Below are 15469 nucleotides of genomic sequence, written 5' to 3' on the forward strand. Positions count from 1 at the left end.
AAAAATTACAAAGTTTTATTGAAATTTGGAAGAATCTAGATATCATTTTTAAATGTATGTTATTTTAAATAATTAATAAGATATCAGTGTTTGAAAAAAAAATTAAATTAATGTATTTCTAATTCAGTTTTCAGTTTCTCCTCATGAAATCGAAAATCGTACATTGTGGCTTTCCGTCTGGCATAGTGACAGATTTGGGCGCAATGAGTTTATGGGAGAAGTGATGTTGCCAATGGGGCACAAATTATTTGATACCCCAACAATGAGGTGGTATCGGCTACAGGAAAGGGTATGTATATATGGTTTTATAAATGCATTTATTTTGTGTGTGAGAAACTTCGCTTTCATCTATATATAACTCTCAAGTCTGATAACTTCTGAATTTGGGTTCCTTCATTATTGTTTTCTTTTCCTTTTGTGATATATAAATGTTAAGCTTGTTTATAATCAATATTTCGATGGAATTTAGAATATTGCCATACACAAATATGGAATTTGTGTATGGCAGTATATTAGTGTGACTAACAAAACTTTGCTGGGAAATTGTTAACTGTTAAATTTTCTGAGTTGGGTAATTGGTGATTGTATTAGGTTGTCATGGTTTTGATGTACAAGCTTAACATTAGTGGGTATAATTCTAAAGTATGATTACATTTTTGGTTCTTTATTATTGCACATTGACTGGCAACATTAAGTAGAGGAGTCTCAACCATAGCAGCTCGTTGATTTGAACCTAGTCCTTGCCTTTATCCTCCACTTCTTGTACTTTCTGCAGACAGGAGCCAAAAGTCAGCCATCAAGCTATGATCACATTAAAGACAACACTATTAGCTGCAGGTTGATGTACATTTCAAGTTATCATTTAAATAAATAGCATCTCCAGATGGCTAAACTGTTGCTTGATTAAAGTCTGAATGTCATTGTGGCAGCAGGTTCAAGATTACTAGTCTCGGGAGAATGATGTCATGAAGGCTTTTCAGACTGTAAACAAACAGCAGATTAGTTTTTTTGTGATATCACTGAAGTTTTCTTTCATACACCAAGCTGCACACTGAGATTAAATGCATTATTCATAAATCAGCATACATTTATTAATTGTTGCTACTCATTTTCTGATAACGGCCTGGTAGTCTTGAAACAGTTGTCGTGATGGTATCTTACCCTTTAAACAAATAGTAGAGTAACCTCTATTTGTGCAGTGAGATATGAAGTTTTCTGAGCAGTGCAGACAGGCTGCCAAAGCAGGTCATGGAGTATTGTCAATGATATACAGGAATTTTGCTAGTAGAGAAAAGGAGGTGATTATCCCTTTGTATAAGGCAATGGTCAGGCCATGCCTTTGGTACTGCATACAGGTCTGGAGGCCTCATTTTAGGATGGATGTAGAGTTAGCATTAGTTGAGGCATATGATGCAAGTAAGGAAGCTTATATAGTATCAGACAAAAAAAAATTAAATCGATATTAAACTTTAGTTGCCACTTCTCAGCCCATCTGCTTAACTTTTAGATCCTCTTGCTGTTGCATACTGTCTTTACTGTTAACAACTCTGCCAACTTTTGTATCATCTGCAAACTTGCACATTAAGCCTGATATACCTTCATCGATATCATTGATAAATAAACAAAACTACAATGTGCCTAGCACTGAAACTTGGGGGACTCCACTAATAACATTAGTCCACGTAGAGTAGTGTCCATTTATTACCACTCCCTGCCGTCTCCCACTCAACTATACCTTTATTCATTGAAGCAACTTTCCCTTAATGCCATACTGCTCCAATTTGTAAAGCAGTTTTCCGTGTGCAATAGTATCAAAAGCTTTCCTGAAATCCAAGTATATGATATCAAAATTATTTTTTGCATCCAGTTCCTTTGTGACCACATCGTACTATTATCCAATCAAACTGGTCAGACAAGACTTCCCCTTAACAAACACATGCTGTGTCTGAATGTCTAATTAACAAATGTATGCTGAACTATTACTGCATTCTTGTCTAGGTCAGTGGCACGCAAACTTATTTTGCTCACGATCCCCTTTATTAAAAATAAAATTGACGGGACCTCTCACTGTAAACACTGAGGGAGATTTCTAGAGAAGAAAAATGGCATTTTATAAATTATGTAGTAGAAATTTTCATTTGAGTACTGAGAAAGGAATAAAAAAAATTTGTTTCCTTTTTAATTTCTTTCTATACATTAAAATAATTTTCCTCCTAGTGATATTTATTCAGTCAATGGGAGAAGAGAGATGTGGGTTACATGGTAATACGTAACAAATACTAAAATACGTAACAGAAGCTTGTTTTACTATGGTAAAATGAGCTTCTGTTTAAGCATGATCATGCGCTATATTTATCTAACATGATTGTGCAGTACCATGCTTGATTTCCATATGTAACGTATTTATGTATTCATAGGAGAGGAAGAGACACACACACAGTGTCGAAAGCTTCTCTAAGTATTTTATTTTACTTTATCAAAAGAAGCGAGCACAGCAAGCAGGGGGCAAAGCCCCCTAGTACACATTAAAATTAATTGTTTAATATTTTAATTGAATACAGCAAAAACAAAACAAATTCTTATTCTTCAATTAAGATTGCAAAACAAAAAATGAACACAATTACAAAACAATTAATGAGAAGGATGAGCCTGGATAACTGATAATATTTGATCCATATTTGGATGCAATATTTGAAATTACTAATCACATGTCATCTTCTGGATCATGTCTGGAATGCTGTTTTGTTTTTATTGCTTTTAATTTTATGACATAAATATGTATACCCGAAAGGCAGCTATCATCGTATCGCCATTTTCGATATTTCTGGATACTCATCTCGAGGAGAAAGCCACATTTTTTCACAAGTTGTAGTGTTGAAATGCGCATGTACTGCTTTGTCAGATGACAGGTTGATAAGATCTTCCTTTTGCTTATTGGTAATTTCGGGACATGAAGAAATTTCGAAACCAATGGGATCACGAATTCAATACAAATTTTTATCTGTAGATACATTAAATCGTTTGGAAAAATTCTTAATTAGCATTGTTAGGTAGGAGGCAATGATAGCTCTAAATTGTAAAATGTCAATAATACTTTTGTTAACAAAATCAGAAAACATGGGAACATTGCAGTATTATTACACTCAAATTCAGTCTTCCAAAGGTTAAGTTTATTTTTGAAAGCTTCTGAGAATTATTAATATATTTGTTCCCTGTCCTTGAAGACTTAAGTTTAAATCATTAAGTTTTTCAAATATATCAACAAGGTAGCTAAGTTTTCCAAGCCATTTTTCATTTGTAAACTATTGAGCAAGGTGCTGCTGATCTGCATCTGATAAAAACAATAAAACTTCATGATTGAGGCCAAAAAGACACTGCAACACTTCACCACTGGACAACCACCCCACTTTTGTATATAAAAGAAGCATTTCATAAGCGGATCCTATTTCATGAAAGTCTGCTATTTAAGCTTCTACTTTCAATAAATTGATCACACTTACTGCATATTTCAAAACTTCGTGCAAACCAGTTTGCATTTCCTTTGTTACTAATGCTTTCCAATGTATAATGCAATGATTCAAAACTGTATTTGGAGCAATTTCCTTTATTTTGCCTTTTAAACCTTTATTTAATGCAGTCATCAGTAGAAATCGCAACACAGTTGTTCCACGTTAGATTATTTGTTTGAAAGAAAATATTTATAACCTCAAAAATCTGCTGGCCCATCATTCTTCCTTCCAGAGCTTTGCAAAATAGAAAATCCTCTGAAATATCCGACATATACAATAAGTTGAACAAGGTTTGGAATATCTGTGGATTCACCTAACTGTATTGCAAAAATTGGTCTTTCTCTCAATCAATTTAATAAATTGAAATTTTATGTTGTCCGATAACTGCAATACGCCTGGAAACGGTGTCTCTAGACACAGGAATGGTTTTTAAATCATTGCTGTAATTTTCTCCATGCTTAATTGAAATAATTTTTATTGCAACAAGGAGAATATACCGAATTATGAAGCAGCATAAAGCTTGCATGCTATATATTATATACACACTTGCTATGTATATTTACTGCTACCACACATTCGCACCTCTGGCCTTTAGGCAATACAGTAAAGGTAATTTGAGAATTTGTGCTGTAGGAAGCATGAATTAAGAGCTAAAGGGATTAATTGATTAGTACTTCTCAATACTACTCAGCATTTTAGTAGTACTGAGAAGTCGCACTAGTCAGCTGCTTTTTGTGTGTCCATAGCCAGTGAGCAAATTATGGCATATTTCCGATGCTTAGGCAGTAGGGTTCATTCGTATCTCAGACTTGGTTCGAGTAGCAGTCTCTATACTTACAGTATTGAAAAAGTAATTTTAACAACAGGTTTTTAGCTTTTATGTACACAAAAAATAAATTTTAAAAATTTCCACGACAGTTTTAATTTATCCCGCGACCCCCTCCGGGGGTCACGCCCCACAGTTTGTGCACCACTGGTCTAGGTGATCCTGCTTCACTTCTTTAACCAGTGACTCCATTACTTTCCCCGGAACAGAAGTTGAACTAACAGGTCTATAATTATTTTGTGAATTCACAACCCCTTTGTGAATTGGTGATACATTTGCACATCTCCAGTCCATGGGGAACACCCCTGAATCTAATTCTCATAATTATGGCTAAGGGTTTGCTAACGTCCCTCGCTGCCTCCTTCAATATAACTGGACCCCAGGTGCCTTTTTTTATGTTGAACTTCAGCAATTTCTCCTCCACTTTGCTCTCCGTTATTTCAAAATCATTTAGCTTCCTGTTAGAATTTAGTAAACTTCTGTCCTCCTTGTCCTTAGAGAATTCCTCATGTGTGAATGTAGATGCAAAATACTCATTGTTTTTCAGCTATCAGCAGGAACATCAACAATCGAACCACCAACATCGAGTGGACCAATCTGATTCATCCCCTTCTAGAGTTCATTTAAGTAAAGAAGTCTTTGTTGTTTTACTTTGCATCCTTTGCCAAGGATTTCTCATGATCAGCCTTCGCTTGTCTAACCTCCTTTGTGACTTGATTACAGACCAGCTTATATCTGCCATAGGCTTCTGTGTCACATGATAATATATATGCATCCCACACATTTTTCTTCTCTGTCACGAGCTTCATTAGTCCATCTGACATTCATTTAGGTCTAAATCTTGAACAGTATTTCTTAGTTGGTATGAAAAGCCTAATAGCTTCCAAAATTAATTCCTTAAGGCTTTCCATTTAGAATTTGCTGTTTTAAACATCATCAGTTGATCCCACTCTATAGAATTTAAAAACTGTCTGAGACCACTGTAGTCGCCTTTACAAAAACAAAAACCTTTCCCTTTACCCATGATAGTAGTTACATCTTTAAGTAAATCCCACATCAGTACACTGTGATCATTGGAACCTAGTGGTTCCTTTATCTGCAAATCTTAATGCAAGAATAATCGCTGCTGATAATCAGATCAAGAGTATTACTCCCATGGTTGCCCCTCGAACATGTTACTGTAGAAAACAATCCTCCAATAAATCCACAAAAGTCTTGCTAGCATGCGAGTGAATAATCCACAAGTTTCAGTCAATATCTGGAAAGTTAAAATCCCCTATTACAAGACATTCTGATTTACTGGCCCACTCTCTTTCTCTGCACAATTGTTCGTTGTACTCATCAGAGCCATTAGGCCGATAACAGACTCCTACTCTCATTTTCCCTTTCCCAGTGCTTATTACACACCAAACTGACTCAACAGTGCACTGTCCACCCATATTAACTAGATGCACTTCCTTAGATTTTGTGTTTCTTAACTAATAGCATAAACCCTCTTCCCTTCCTACCCTGTCTATCCTTTCTGTACACATTGTACTTCCCGAATTCCAATTCTTCAATGCTTATATCTGTGTGACACCATGTATTTGATATCCCAACAATATCTGCCTTTGATGTCTTAGTCAGTACTTCAAATTCATCAAATTTATTTACTATACTTCTAGCATTGGTGTACATGCAAGTATACATGCACCTGTTCTTACTCTTAGTTACCCTCGCACAGCTCATGTATTTACTTATTCCATGATGACTCACAGCAGCTCTTGAAATCCGGAGCAATCTGCCCTCCAGGCTGTTGCTCATTACAATAGAAGCAGTGCAGGAATCACTTTTGCCTCTGCCTGCGGCTACCATTAATCTTTTAGTGTGTGCATCCCTCCCTAGCTAGCAGTTTTCTGACCCACCTAATACTGCCTTGACAGTATCAGCAAATATTCTTGCACCCATTCTGTTTAAGTGTATCCCATACCTGTAGAAGCAGTCTCTCCTGTTAGCAAGCACAGACCATGCTGAAAAAAATTCTACCCCATGAGCCTTGCACAATCTCTCCAGGTCTCAATTGATTGATAAGGCTCTCATCATATACTCCCTCCTATCGTGTCTGGACAGAATAGCGGACACTTTAAAATTTAACCCTAACTTGTAACTTTTCTTCAACATTGACCTGTACTTTTTAAGTAAATCTGCAGATCTTTTACTCTTAAGGTCATTAGTGCCAACGTGTATAACAATATCACCTTTTGTGCTCTTAAAAGATGATATCTGCTCTACAATGTCATCAACTTTTGCCCCTGGCAGACATACCCTTGTCCTGTTCCACCTATCCTTTTTGTACAATATGTTCCCTATCTCCCTGTCAATAACTAGCTCCTGTGGGACCAGCACATTCTGCCTTGGAGATTGCCACTGTGTTGCCTGATGCACAGGAGTTAGCTCTTGCGTTGAGTTTGGCAGCCGAGAGCTTGATCGGTCCCCCTCTTTAATACCTTCGAGGGCATTTACCCTACAGCTGAAACTCTCATAGATGCCCATCAGAATATTTAGTTGGCACCTAATTCCTTCACAATCTCTGCACCTAGTACACGCAAAGACATCCTCCTTGGCTAGATAATGTCCTGTTCTAGGCAGGACTGCAAACATTTCACATTTTGCACATTTTCTTAGAATGTGATGTATTGGAGAATCCCCCCCCTTCGGTTCTCCCTTGAGCCACACTACTACAGCTACTTAGTGCTCGTTGCTTTGCTGCTCTAGTCTAAGTCATGATCCTATTTAAGTACTGTTTAATTAACCTTACGCTATCAAGTTTGGGATATATGTTACACCATTCCATATCATATAACAGTGGCGGTAAGTTACGAATGGTAAAATCTAAATACACTAAGTATTAACTTTAAAAATCGCTATCTAAAATCAAAATAAACCAAGAAGCTTGACTAGGACTATAAAGATACTTATAGAAAATAATTTAATATAACAGTTAAATCAATAAAATTGCTAAATATAAATAAAAACTTAGAGTTCGCTGGAACTGCAAAATCTTGTCCAACTCGTCGATACCCCATACCAGTCAAGTTGCTTGAGTGAGTACAAAGAGACAGGCAACAAGGTTGGTGAGGGGAACAAAGGGGTTCTCTTACCAAGAAAGGCTGAAGTTCTGAAATTGCAGCTTCTGGAGACTAGGCACCATGAGGTGATCTGATCAAGTTTGTAATCTGAGTAAGCAGAAGAATCCCCTCAGAATTGAGCAGGCTCAATTCTGATGGATTTGTTTGCTTACTCAGATTACAAACTTGAGGTGGCATAAATTTAAATTGAGGAAAGGCAGTTCTAGAATAGAGGTGCAGAAATTGCCTTTAGCCAGTGGGTAGTTGATTGCTGGAACAAATTTCCATCTGTTGCTGTGGAAGTTGATAACTTAAATTCAAGAAGGAACTGGGCAAACTTTTAGAGGGAATGGATGTGCGAAATTGATTTTTTTTTTTTTTTTTTTTTTGGTGATGCTATGTAAGCTCATATGATTGCTTTATTGTAATCATATGAGCTTTATTGCATGCCTCTACATGCCTCACATGCCTCTACTACTACTTCTATATGCAGCATAGGTTAGCCTGTGGATAGTGGTATCCAGAGAGTTTACAGTTTCTTGAATTTTGTCCAAAAAGTAAATAAATAAACCTGTTCTTCCTTCTCCTTGGCTGTGAGTCAAAAGTTTTTGGCGCCATTTTGCTTAGACCATTTCAAAATTGATGGTTTGATGATCACTCTTTTTATCTATCTCTAATTTACAGAAGAATTAGAAGCTTGCTTAGTGGTCGAAAATGATGCAAGAAAACCAGCTTATACAAGCCAAAAAATTAAAAAATAAAATAAAATAGATACTATTCCCATACCAGCTGTCTGTCCACTCTAATAATTAGTCCACTCCAGTTCTTGAATTTATTCAAACTACCACTTCCACAATTTATGCTGTGTGTGTGTGTGTGTCCTTCTTAAAATGAGGCTTCCAGACATGTATGCAATGCTCAAGATGTGGTTTAATCATTGCCTTATACAATGGGATAATCATCTCCTTAACTTTGTTGACAAAATTCCATGAGATACCCTAGAAATCCAAGCAGCACTGTTAAGAAAACTTCAGTCTGACTGCACAATTATCCCCAAGTTATTTTTGTTCTCCACTACCTTGAGTTTAGTACCACAGTTGGTATGTTAATCACAAAAGTGATTACTGTTGACCACATGAAGTACCTTGCATTTGTCAATATTAAACTTAAATTGCCACTTCTCAGCTCATCTACCTAATTTGTTTAGATCTTGTATTTAGTAGCATACTCTGATTACTGTCATTAACCACCCTGTCAAACTTTGTGTCATCTTCAAACTTAAACATTAATCCTGGTATGTCTTCATCAGTATCATAAATAAATATTGAAAACAACAATGGGCCTGATGCTTGAACTGTGGGGGATGGAGACTCCATTACTCACATTAGTCCAAGAAGAGCAATGCCATTGATAATAACTGTTTTCATCTAATCATAATATATCCATAATATCCATAATAGTAATACCACATTGCTCCAATTTGAACAGCAGTCTTTTATGTGGAACAGTATCAAAAGCTGTTCTAAAATCTAAGGAGATGATGTCATAATTTTTATATCCAATTCCAATGTTACTGCATCATAATATCCAACCAGATTAGTCAAACAAAATTGCCCCCTGACAAATCTGTGCTGTGATTGCTGTATAATTGCTTTCCTGTACAGATGGTCTTTTACTAGTGACTACTGTTTTCCTTAGAATTACTCACTTTACCTTTGATCCTTCTTTGTGAATTGGGGATATATTCAGAATCTCCAGTGCATAGAGCCATCCTTTGAATACATGGTCATGGTGCATTATAGCCTTAGTTGCTTTTGTGCCTGTAAAACAGAAAGCAGCCAATCCTCTGAATCCAAGAATGCTCTAATCACGATGGCTAAAGGTTTACTTATCTCTTTTGCTGCCTCTCTTAATATAATTGGATAGATCCCACTGACCCAGGTGTATTGTTTGTATTTAGCTTCAGCAATTTCTCTTCCACTTTATTCTCATTTATCACAAAATCATTTAGCTCCCTGTAATTTGAATATACTTCTGACATCCTCCCTCCCTAAAAATGTCTCGTATGTGAATGTATTGATAGTCAGTGGTGTATTCGGGCCGGAACGACGTTCTGGTACTTTTTCTAAATGTCATAATAGAAAATCATTAAATTTATACACCTAATATTATGAAACAATGGCATAATCAAAGGGGAGGGAGAAATATCTATTTTACCAATTGCTACTAAAAATATACAGGGTGATTCACTACCAGTGCGACAAACTTACAGGAGGTTTAGGGGGCACAAAGACGAATCGGAATCACATGGCATTACAGGGTCCGAAATGCCTTCGTCATGCGGTAGAGGACGGGGGGGTCGCGTGATCAGCGATCCTGCTGGAAGTCGCCCTCTCATATGTATTGTCAGAGCAAGAATTGTATTGTCAGATGCCATAAACATTGAGCTTACTCAATCCATTCAAAGTTTAACTCTCTCACTAGTCATGGGAAACTGAAATTCCTCTGTGTGTGCAAAAATACGAAAAATCAGCAAAAAAATAGTTCAAAACTGTCTATTTTTTTTGATGACACTTATATTTTCAATATATTCTGTACATAACTCTGGAAAACCCGTGTTAAATATTGAAAACACATTTTTAATTAATTTTTGAAAATTAAAAATTCCATCAGGCCTGTTGGCAAGCAAATGCAACTTTAAAATCCACATGCTGCAACAAATGCGACTAGACACCAGCCTGTTAGTAACACGTGTGCTCGCTGTATAAAACGTGAAATGCATGCATCATCAGTTTGATTCCAGATAAAGGTAAAAGGTAAACTGCAGCAATTATCAACCCACTGCAGGATGGAAGCCTCCTCAACAATTCATGCTGAGGGAAATGCACCATAATCTGCCACGCTGGTCCAATGTGGGTTGGTAGATCGACGGTATTTAGCAGTCAGGGGCTTGAACCTCTGGCTTGAAACTCAAGGAACGTGTGCTACTGCACTCCTGCTCCTGACCACTCGGCTACGGAGGCCTGATTCTAGATAATGCATTAATATTACATAGTCAGAGAGTGGTATCGATTGGAGGAAAATGCACAGCAGTAAAGGGAGTGTGTGCGCTGTCAATAACTGTACATGACATATGTCAATCAGCATGTGCAAATCATTAGGTGTGACTTAATTATCTCATAAATTTACTAATTGTGCAATAGTTAATAGAAATTTGTGACATGTTCTGTGGAGAATTCAAAGAAAACCTTTTCAAAAACACCTATTAGGAGTTTCAGCTGTGTGTACAGAGTTGGTGAAGCACGGGTTGCTTAAATATTGTCGGGATCAAATTGACCCTGTGTATCTGATTCAGGATTAAACACCTCAGTCAGATCTCACATGTGCCTAACCTTCAGACACTGCAATTTACAGAACTAAAGCCTTTTCTGGTAAGAGCAACCTTTTGTTCTTCCTTGCTAATCTTGTTGTTCTTCTTGGCACCCATTCCAACAGATTCATATCCTTCTTAAAATGAAGCTAACAGGCCTGTATGCGGTACTCAAGGAGTGGCCTAACCATTGTGTTATACAATGGGATAATCAGCTTTCTTATTCCTGCTGGCAAAATTCCTGTATATCATTGACAAAACCCCATGAGTTGTCCTGGTAGCTTGCCTGCAATGATCAGAGAACTTCATATCTGACTACACAATTACCCCAGGTCTTTTCATTCTCCATACAGCTGGTACATTAATTTGGGATTACTACTCTCTGAAATCCTTTGCATTTGTCAATATTTAACTTCAATTGTTACTTCTAAGTCTATCTGCATAATATTTTTAGATCTTTTTGCAGTCACATACCCTGATTTCGGTGATTCAGTACTCTGCCAACCTTCATATCATCTGCACAATTGGGCATTAAGCCTGGTATGCCTTCGTCATATTATTAATAAATATAGAATACAACAATGGGTGCAGCACTGAACTGTAGGGAACTCAAGCTGTGATAATACCATTAGTCCAAGAAGAGGCAGTGCCCACTGATAGCCATTCTGTATGTTCTCTCACTCAGCCATCCCTTTATCCATAGCAGTAACTTGCTATTAATGCCACAATGCTCAAGTTTGTCTCCAGCAGTCGTCTTTTATGTGCAACAATATCAAAAGCTTTCCTGAAATCCAAGTATGTGATATCAAAATTATTGTTTGCATCCATTTCCTTTGTATACTGCATATATTATCCAAATTATCCAAATTATTATCCATCATTTTATCCAACATTGCAGGCTTTCCATAAACTTATAACAGTTTATTACTTTCAGGACAGTTTTTTTCTTATTTTAACTAGGAATTTCAGTTTGTACAATTTTAAAAATTTTTTTTATATTTTTTAATGCAAAATGCTTAATATTGTGAGACACAGCTTATGACCATTCTAACAGCAGGTGTAGTAATGTGATAAAACATGCATTGTGGAAGCTTTCTTACTGTTGTTGGTTGCAACAGTAAAGCTGCTAGTGCATTACTTGAAGTTTCTAGCAACATCTCATATGTCCAAATTTGCATCATATTATCCATATTATTTAAATTATTATCCACCATATTATCCAACATTGTAGGCTTTCCATAAACTTATAACAGGTCATTACTTTCGGGACGGTTTTTTTCTTATTTTAACTAGGAATTTCAGTTTGTACACTTTTTTTAATTTTTTTATATTTTTTAATGCAAAATGCTTAATATTGTGAGACACAGCTTATGACCATTCTAATAGTAGTCAAATTGGTCAGACTAGATCTCCCATTATTATTATTAGCCATATGGTGTAAGGAAGCCTGCGGCTTATGCTGCACTAGCCAAAAAAAAAAAAAAAATTTCTGAATTACCCCGAGAGAGAGAGAGAGAGAGATAGAGAGAGAGAGAGAGAGAGAGAGAGAGAGAGAGAGAGAGAGAGAGAGAGAGAGAGAGAGAGAGAAAGGGAAGGGAAGGGAATTGAAGGGAATCGCTAAGAAAAAGAAGAATGATGATATCCAGCTCAGGACCCTGGGTATGCCAACCCCATACTCACCAGATGTGAGCCACTGGGCAAACCATGCTGTGACTACAGTATAACTGCATTACTTCTTTAACCCGTTATTCCATTATTTTTCCTGGAACAGAAGTCAAGCTAACTGATCTGTAATTACTTTGATTCCAATCTGTGAATTGGGGACACATTTGCACATTTTCAGTCCGTAGGAACCTCACCTGCATCTAGGAATGCTCTCATGATCATGGCTGAAAGTTTGCTTACTGTATAAGCACCCTCCTTTAATATAAGTGGATAGGTACCGTCCATCCCAGGTGCCTTCTTATTTAGCTTCAACAGTTTCTCTACCACTTTCTTCTCAGTTATTACAAAATCATTTGGCTCCCTATTTGAATTTGATTGACTTCTGGCATCCCCATCTCACAACTTCATCAACAGTTAATCCATTCATATCTAGTGGATCAATGTCATTCCCCTTCCTTCTGCTGTTTACGTAAGTAAAGTGTAGTAAAGAAGAGAAATTGTTGAAGTTAAATGAGAAGATGGCACCAGGGATGAACGGATGGAAATTTAAAAAAATGTCTGATTTTTGCATTCTTCGTCAGTCTCGTAATCTGCCCTAGCTTGCCTCACCTTCTTTGTGACTTGATTGCAGACTAGTTTGTCTTGTAGGCTTCTGTACTATATGGTAATTTATATGCATCCCATGTATTTTTCATTGTTGCCACTGGTCTCATCAGTTCATTTGGCATAAATTTAGGTTTATGTTTTGAACATATCTCTTAGTTGATTTAAAAAAGCCTAGTAGCTTCAATGATAACATCCCTGAATGCTTCTCGTTTAGAATTTGCTGTTGATAACTTCACCAGTTGATCCCATTGCATAGAATTTTAAAAAAATGTTTGAGGCCACTGTATTTGCTTTTATGAAAGCAAAAGCCCTTTCTTTCCCTTGCCTTTGACAGTAGTTATGTCTTTGAGTAAATCCCACATCAATACGTTGTGATCACTGGTACCTAGTGGGTGTTTTATTAGATTAGCTAATGTTTTATATATTCTATTTTATAACTCCTGAACCTTTGCCACATATTTTCTTCCAAGCTTATGTATTGTTATCATTTTTAAATTAATTTCAGAATCATCTTGATTACTACATCTTAAGTCCCCATTTCATACTATTTGCTGTTTTTGTTCAAAACTGAAAAATAAAATGACTGAAGATATCATTAATTATTACTAGTTTATTCATATGACAGGTAGAATCTGTGGAATCTCCAGTAACATTTAAAGGAGACCTGTTTCTAGCTCTGAAATATGTACCCAAAGATATATCGATTGATCCAAGAATTAGAGGTCCTGTCATTTCTCATAAAGGTGCACTTCATATTCTTGTTAAAGAGGCCAGAAATTTAATGGCAACTAGGTCCAATGGTACATCCGATCCCTTCTGTAAAAGGTATGCATACTTTGCTATAAATGCATTTTAAAACTTGTTACTGATTGTTAATAGTGTTTACTTTCTTTTTTTTTTTTTTTTAAGATATGGGCAATGTTTGATGAGCTCTTATTGACATTAATCATTTAACTTAACAGCCAATATTTTGAATAGGTCTCCCTTATTCCGTAACATATTCAGTATGTGATAGCAAAAAGAAATTAAAATTCTTCAGAAAGTAAATAGGCTGTATTTTGATTTTTATGCATTTAATATTATTTGACCCAAAACCTAGATATTTTTAGGATTCTTTTTATTAATTTTTCTTTTCCTTTTTTATGCAAAAACTGTTCTTCATTTGAATTTGGAATTATTAGTTTCGTTTATTAGCTCTGAAAATTAGAAGCTTGCCCCGAGACAACTAATGAGACAGTTATAAGGGCTTACATTATATGACAACAAATGTTTGGAATAAAGTACAACTCATAGGAAAACAAATAAATTAATGACACATGAAATGGCTAATACATAATATTTCAACGTTAATAATGTTAATGTTGCTGATGCAATCAATGTTGTTCATGAGCACATAAAGCTGGATTATGGTATGCAGAGCCAATTGCTGTTGAGTCAGATGACAAGATCATTTGTTCCTTGCTGTAGCATTATGGCCTTTGGAAGTAGTGATTCCAGCGGTTCTTCTTCAGCTCTAGGATTGTAGATTGGAATTTGAGATTTTCATAGAGCAATGTACATTGTTGGTTACCCAGAGGAGAGTTTTCGCACAGCGATTGACGGTTTGTGAGGCAGCAGAGTCTGGCCCAGCAAGGTTTGTCAGCAGAATGCTAGGCTTAGCGCTACTACATAGGACGAAGCGATTAGGCTTAGAGGTTTGAGAATGAGCATTTCAAAACAGTACTTACATTATTTTGCCGTTGAATTACAGTTATATAAGAGCCATCAGGGCTGTGTACTTCCATATATTTAATTGTTAATGTGCAGCCATGTGAAAACTGAAAAAATATTAACACGATGGGTCACAGCATATAAAAAAGCAGCCATAACAAATTAATGCCATCTGGATATTCCTGATACAAACCCTGTTCTCCAGTTAGTGCTAGTGGATGATGAATTATTCTCTGAATATGATTATAATCACCCCCCACCCCACACACAAATTGGGTGGAAAAGACCGGAGTTCAAATTCCATCAGTGGTTGAGGAATTTTTATGTTCTTATTCAAAACATGGATAATTTAGTTGGTCTCATGTGAGGCTAGCATGGTTTTATCTCCCAGAAACTTGGGTTTTTCATCCAGCAAACAGCAAATTGATCACAGAACACATGCAATATACAGACATATTATACGAGGGATGGTATGAAAGTATATTTTTGCCTCAGAAAATTTAATTCCTACAACTGTTCCTTTTACATCAATTAATCCTCAATCATTAAAATACCTGTTATTTTTCCACAAAATCACCATTTTCTCTGCATTTCTGCTCTCTGAGTCAGATGCTGTATTCCATTCCTGTAAAAGTTCTTACTCTTGTTCTGGAGGGCTTTGCAAACACTGGGCTTG

At 36.3% G+C, this 15469-nt stretch overlaps 1 protein-coding gene across 1 annotated transcript in view; it reads left to right on the forward strand.

Annotated features, from left to right (window-relative positions):
- Window positions 1-15469, forward strand: part of LOC150088220 (uncharacterized) — a 115508-nt gene that overhangs the window by 74624 nt on the left and 25415 nt on the right. Inside the window, exons 6-7 of the mRNA XM_090370072.1 lie at window positions 128-289; window positions 13709-13908. Of these exons, the coding sequence (XP_090226198.1) occupies window positions 128-289; window positions 13709-13908 (362 nt within the window). The remainder of the gene's footprint in view (window positions 1-127; window positions 290-13708; window positions 13909-15469) is intronic.

Source organism: Mastigoproctus giganteus, chromosome 3 (assembly GCF_048544385.1).
Source record: "Mastigoproctus giganteus isolate SK-2022 chromosome 3, ASM4854438v1, whole genome shotgun sequence".
Lineage (NCBI taxonomy): Eukaryota > Metazoa > Arthropoda > Arachnida > Uropygi > Thelyphonidae > Mastigoproctus > Mastigoproctus giganteus.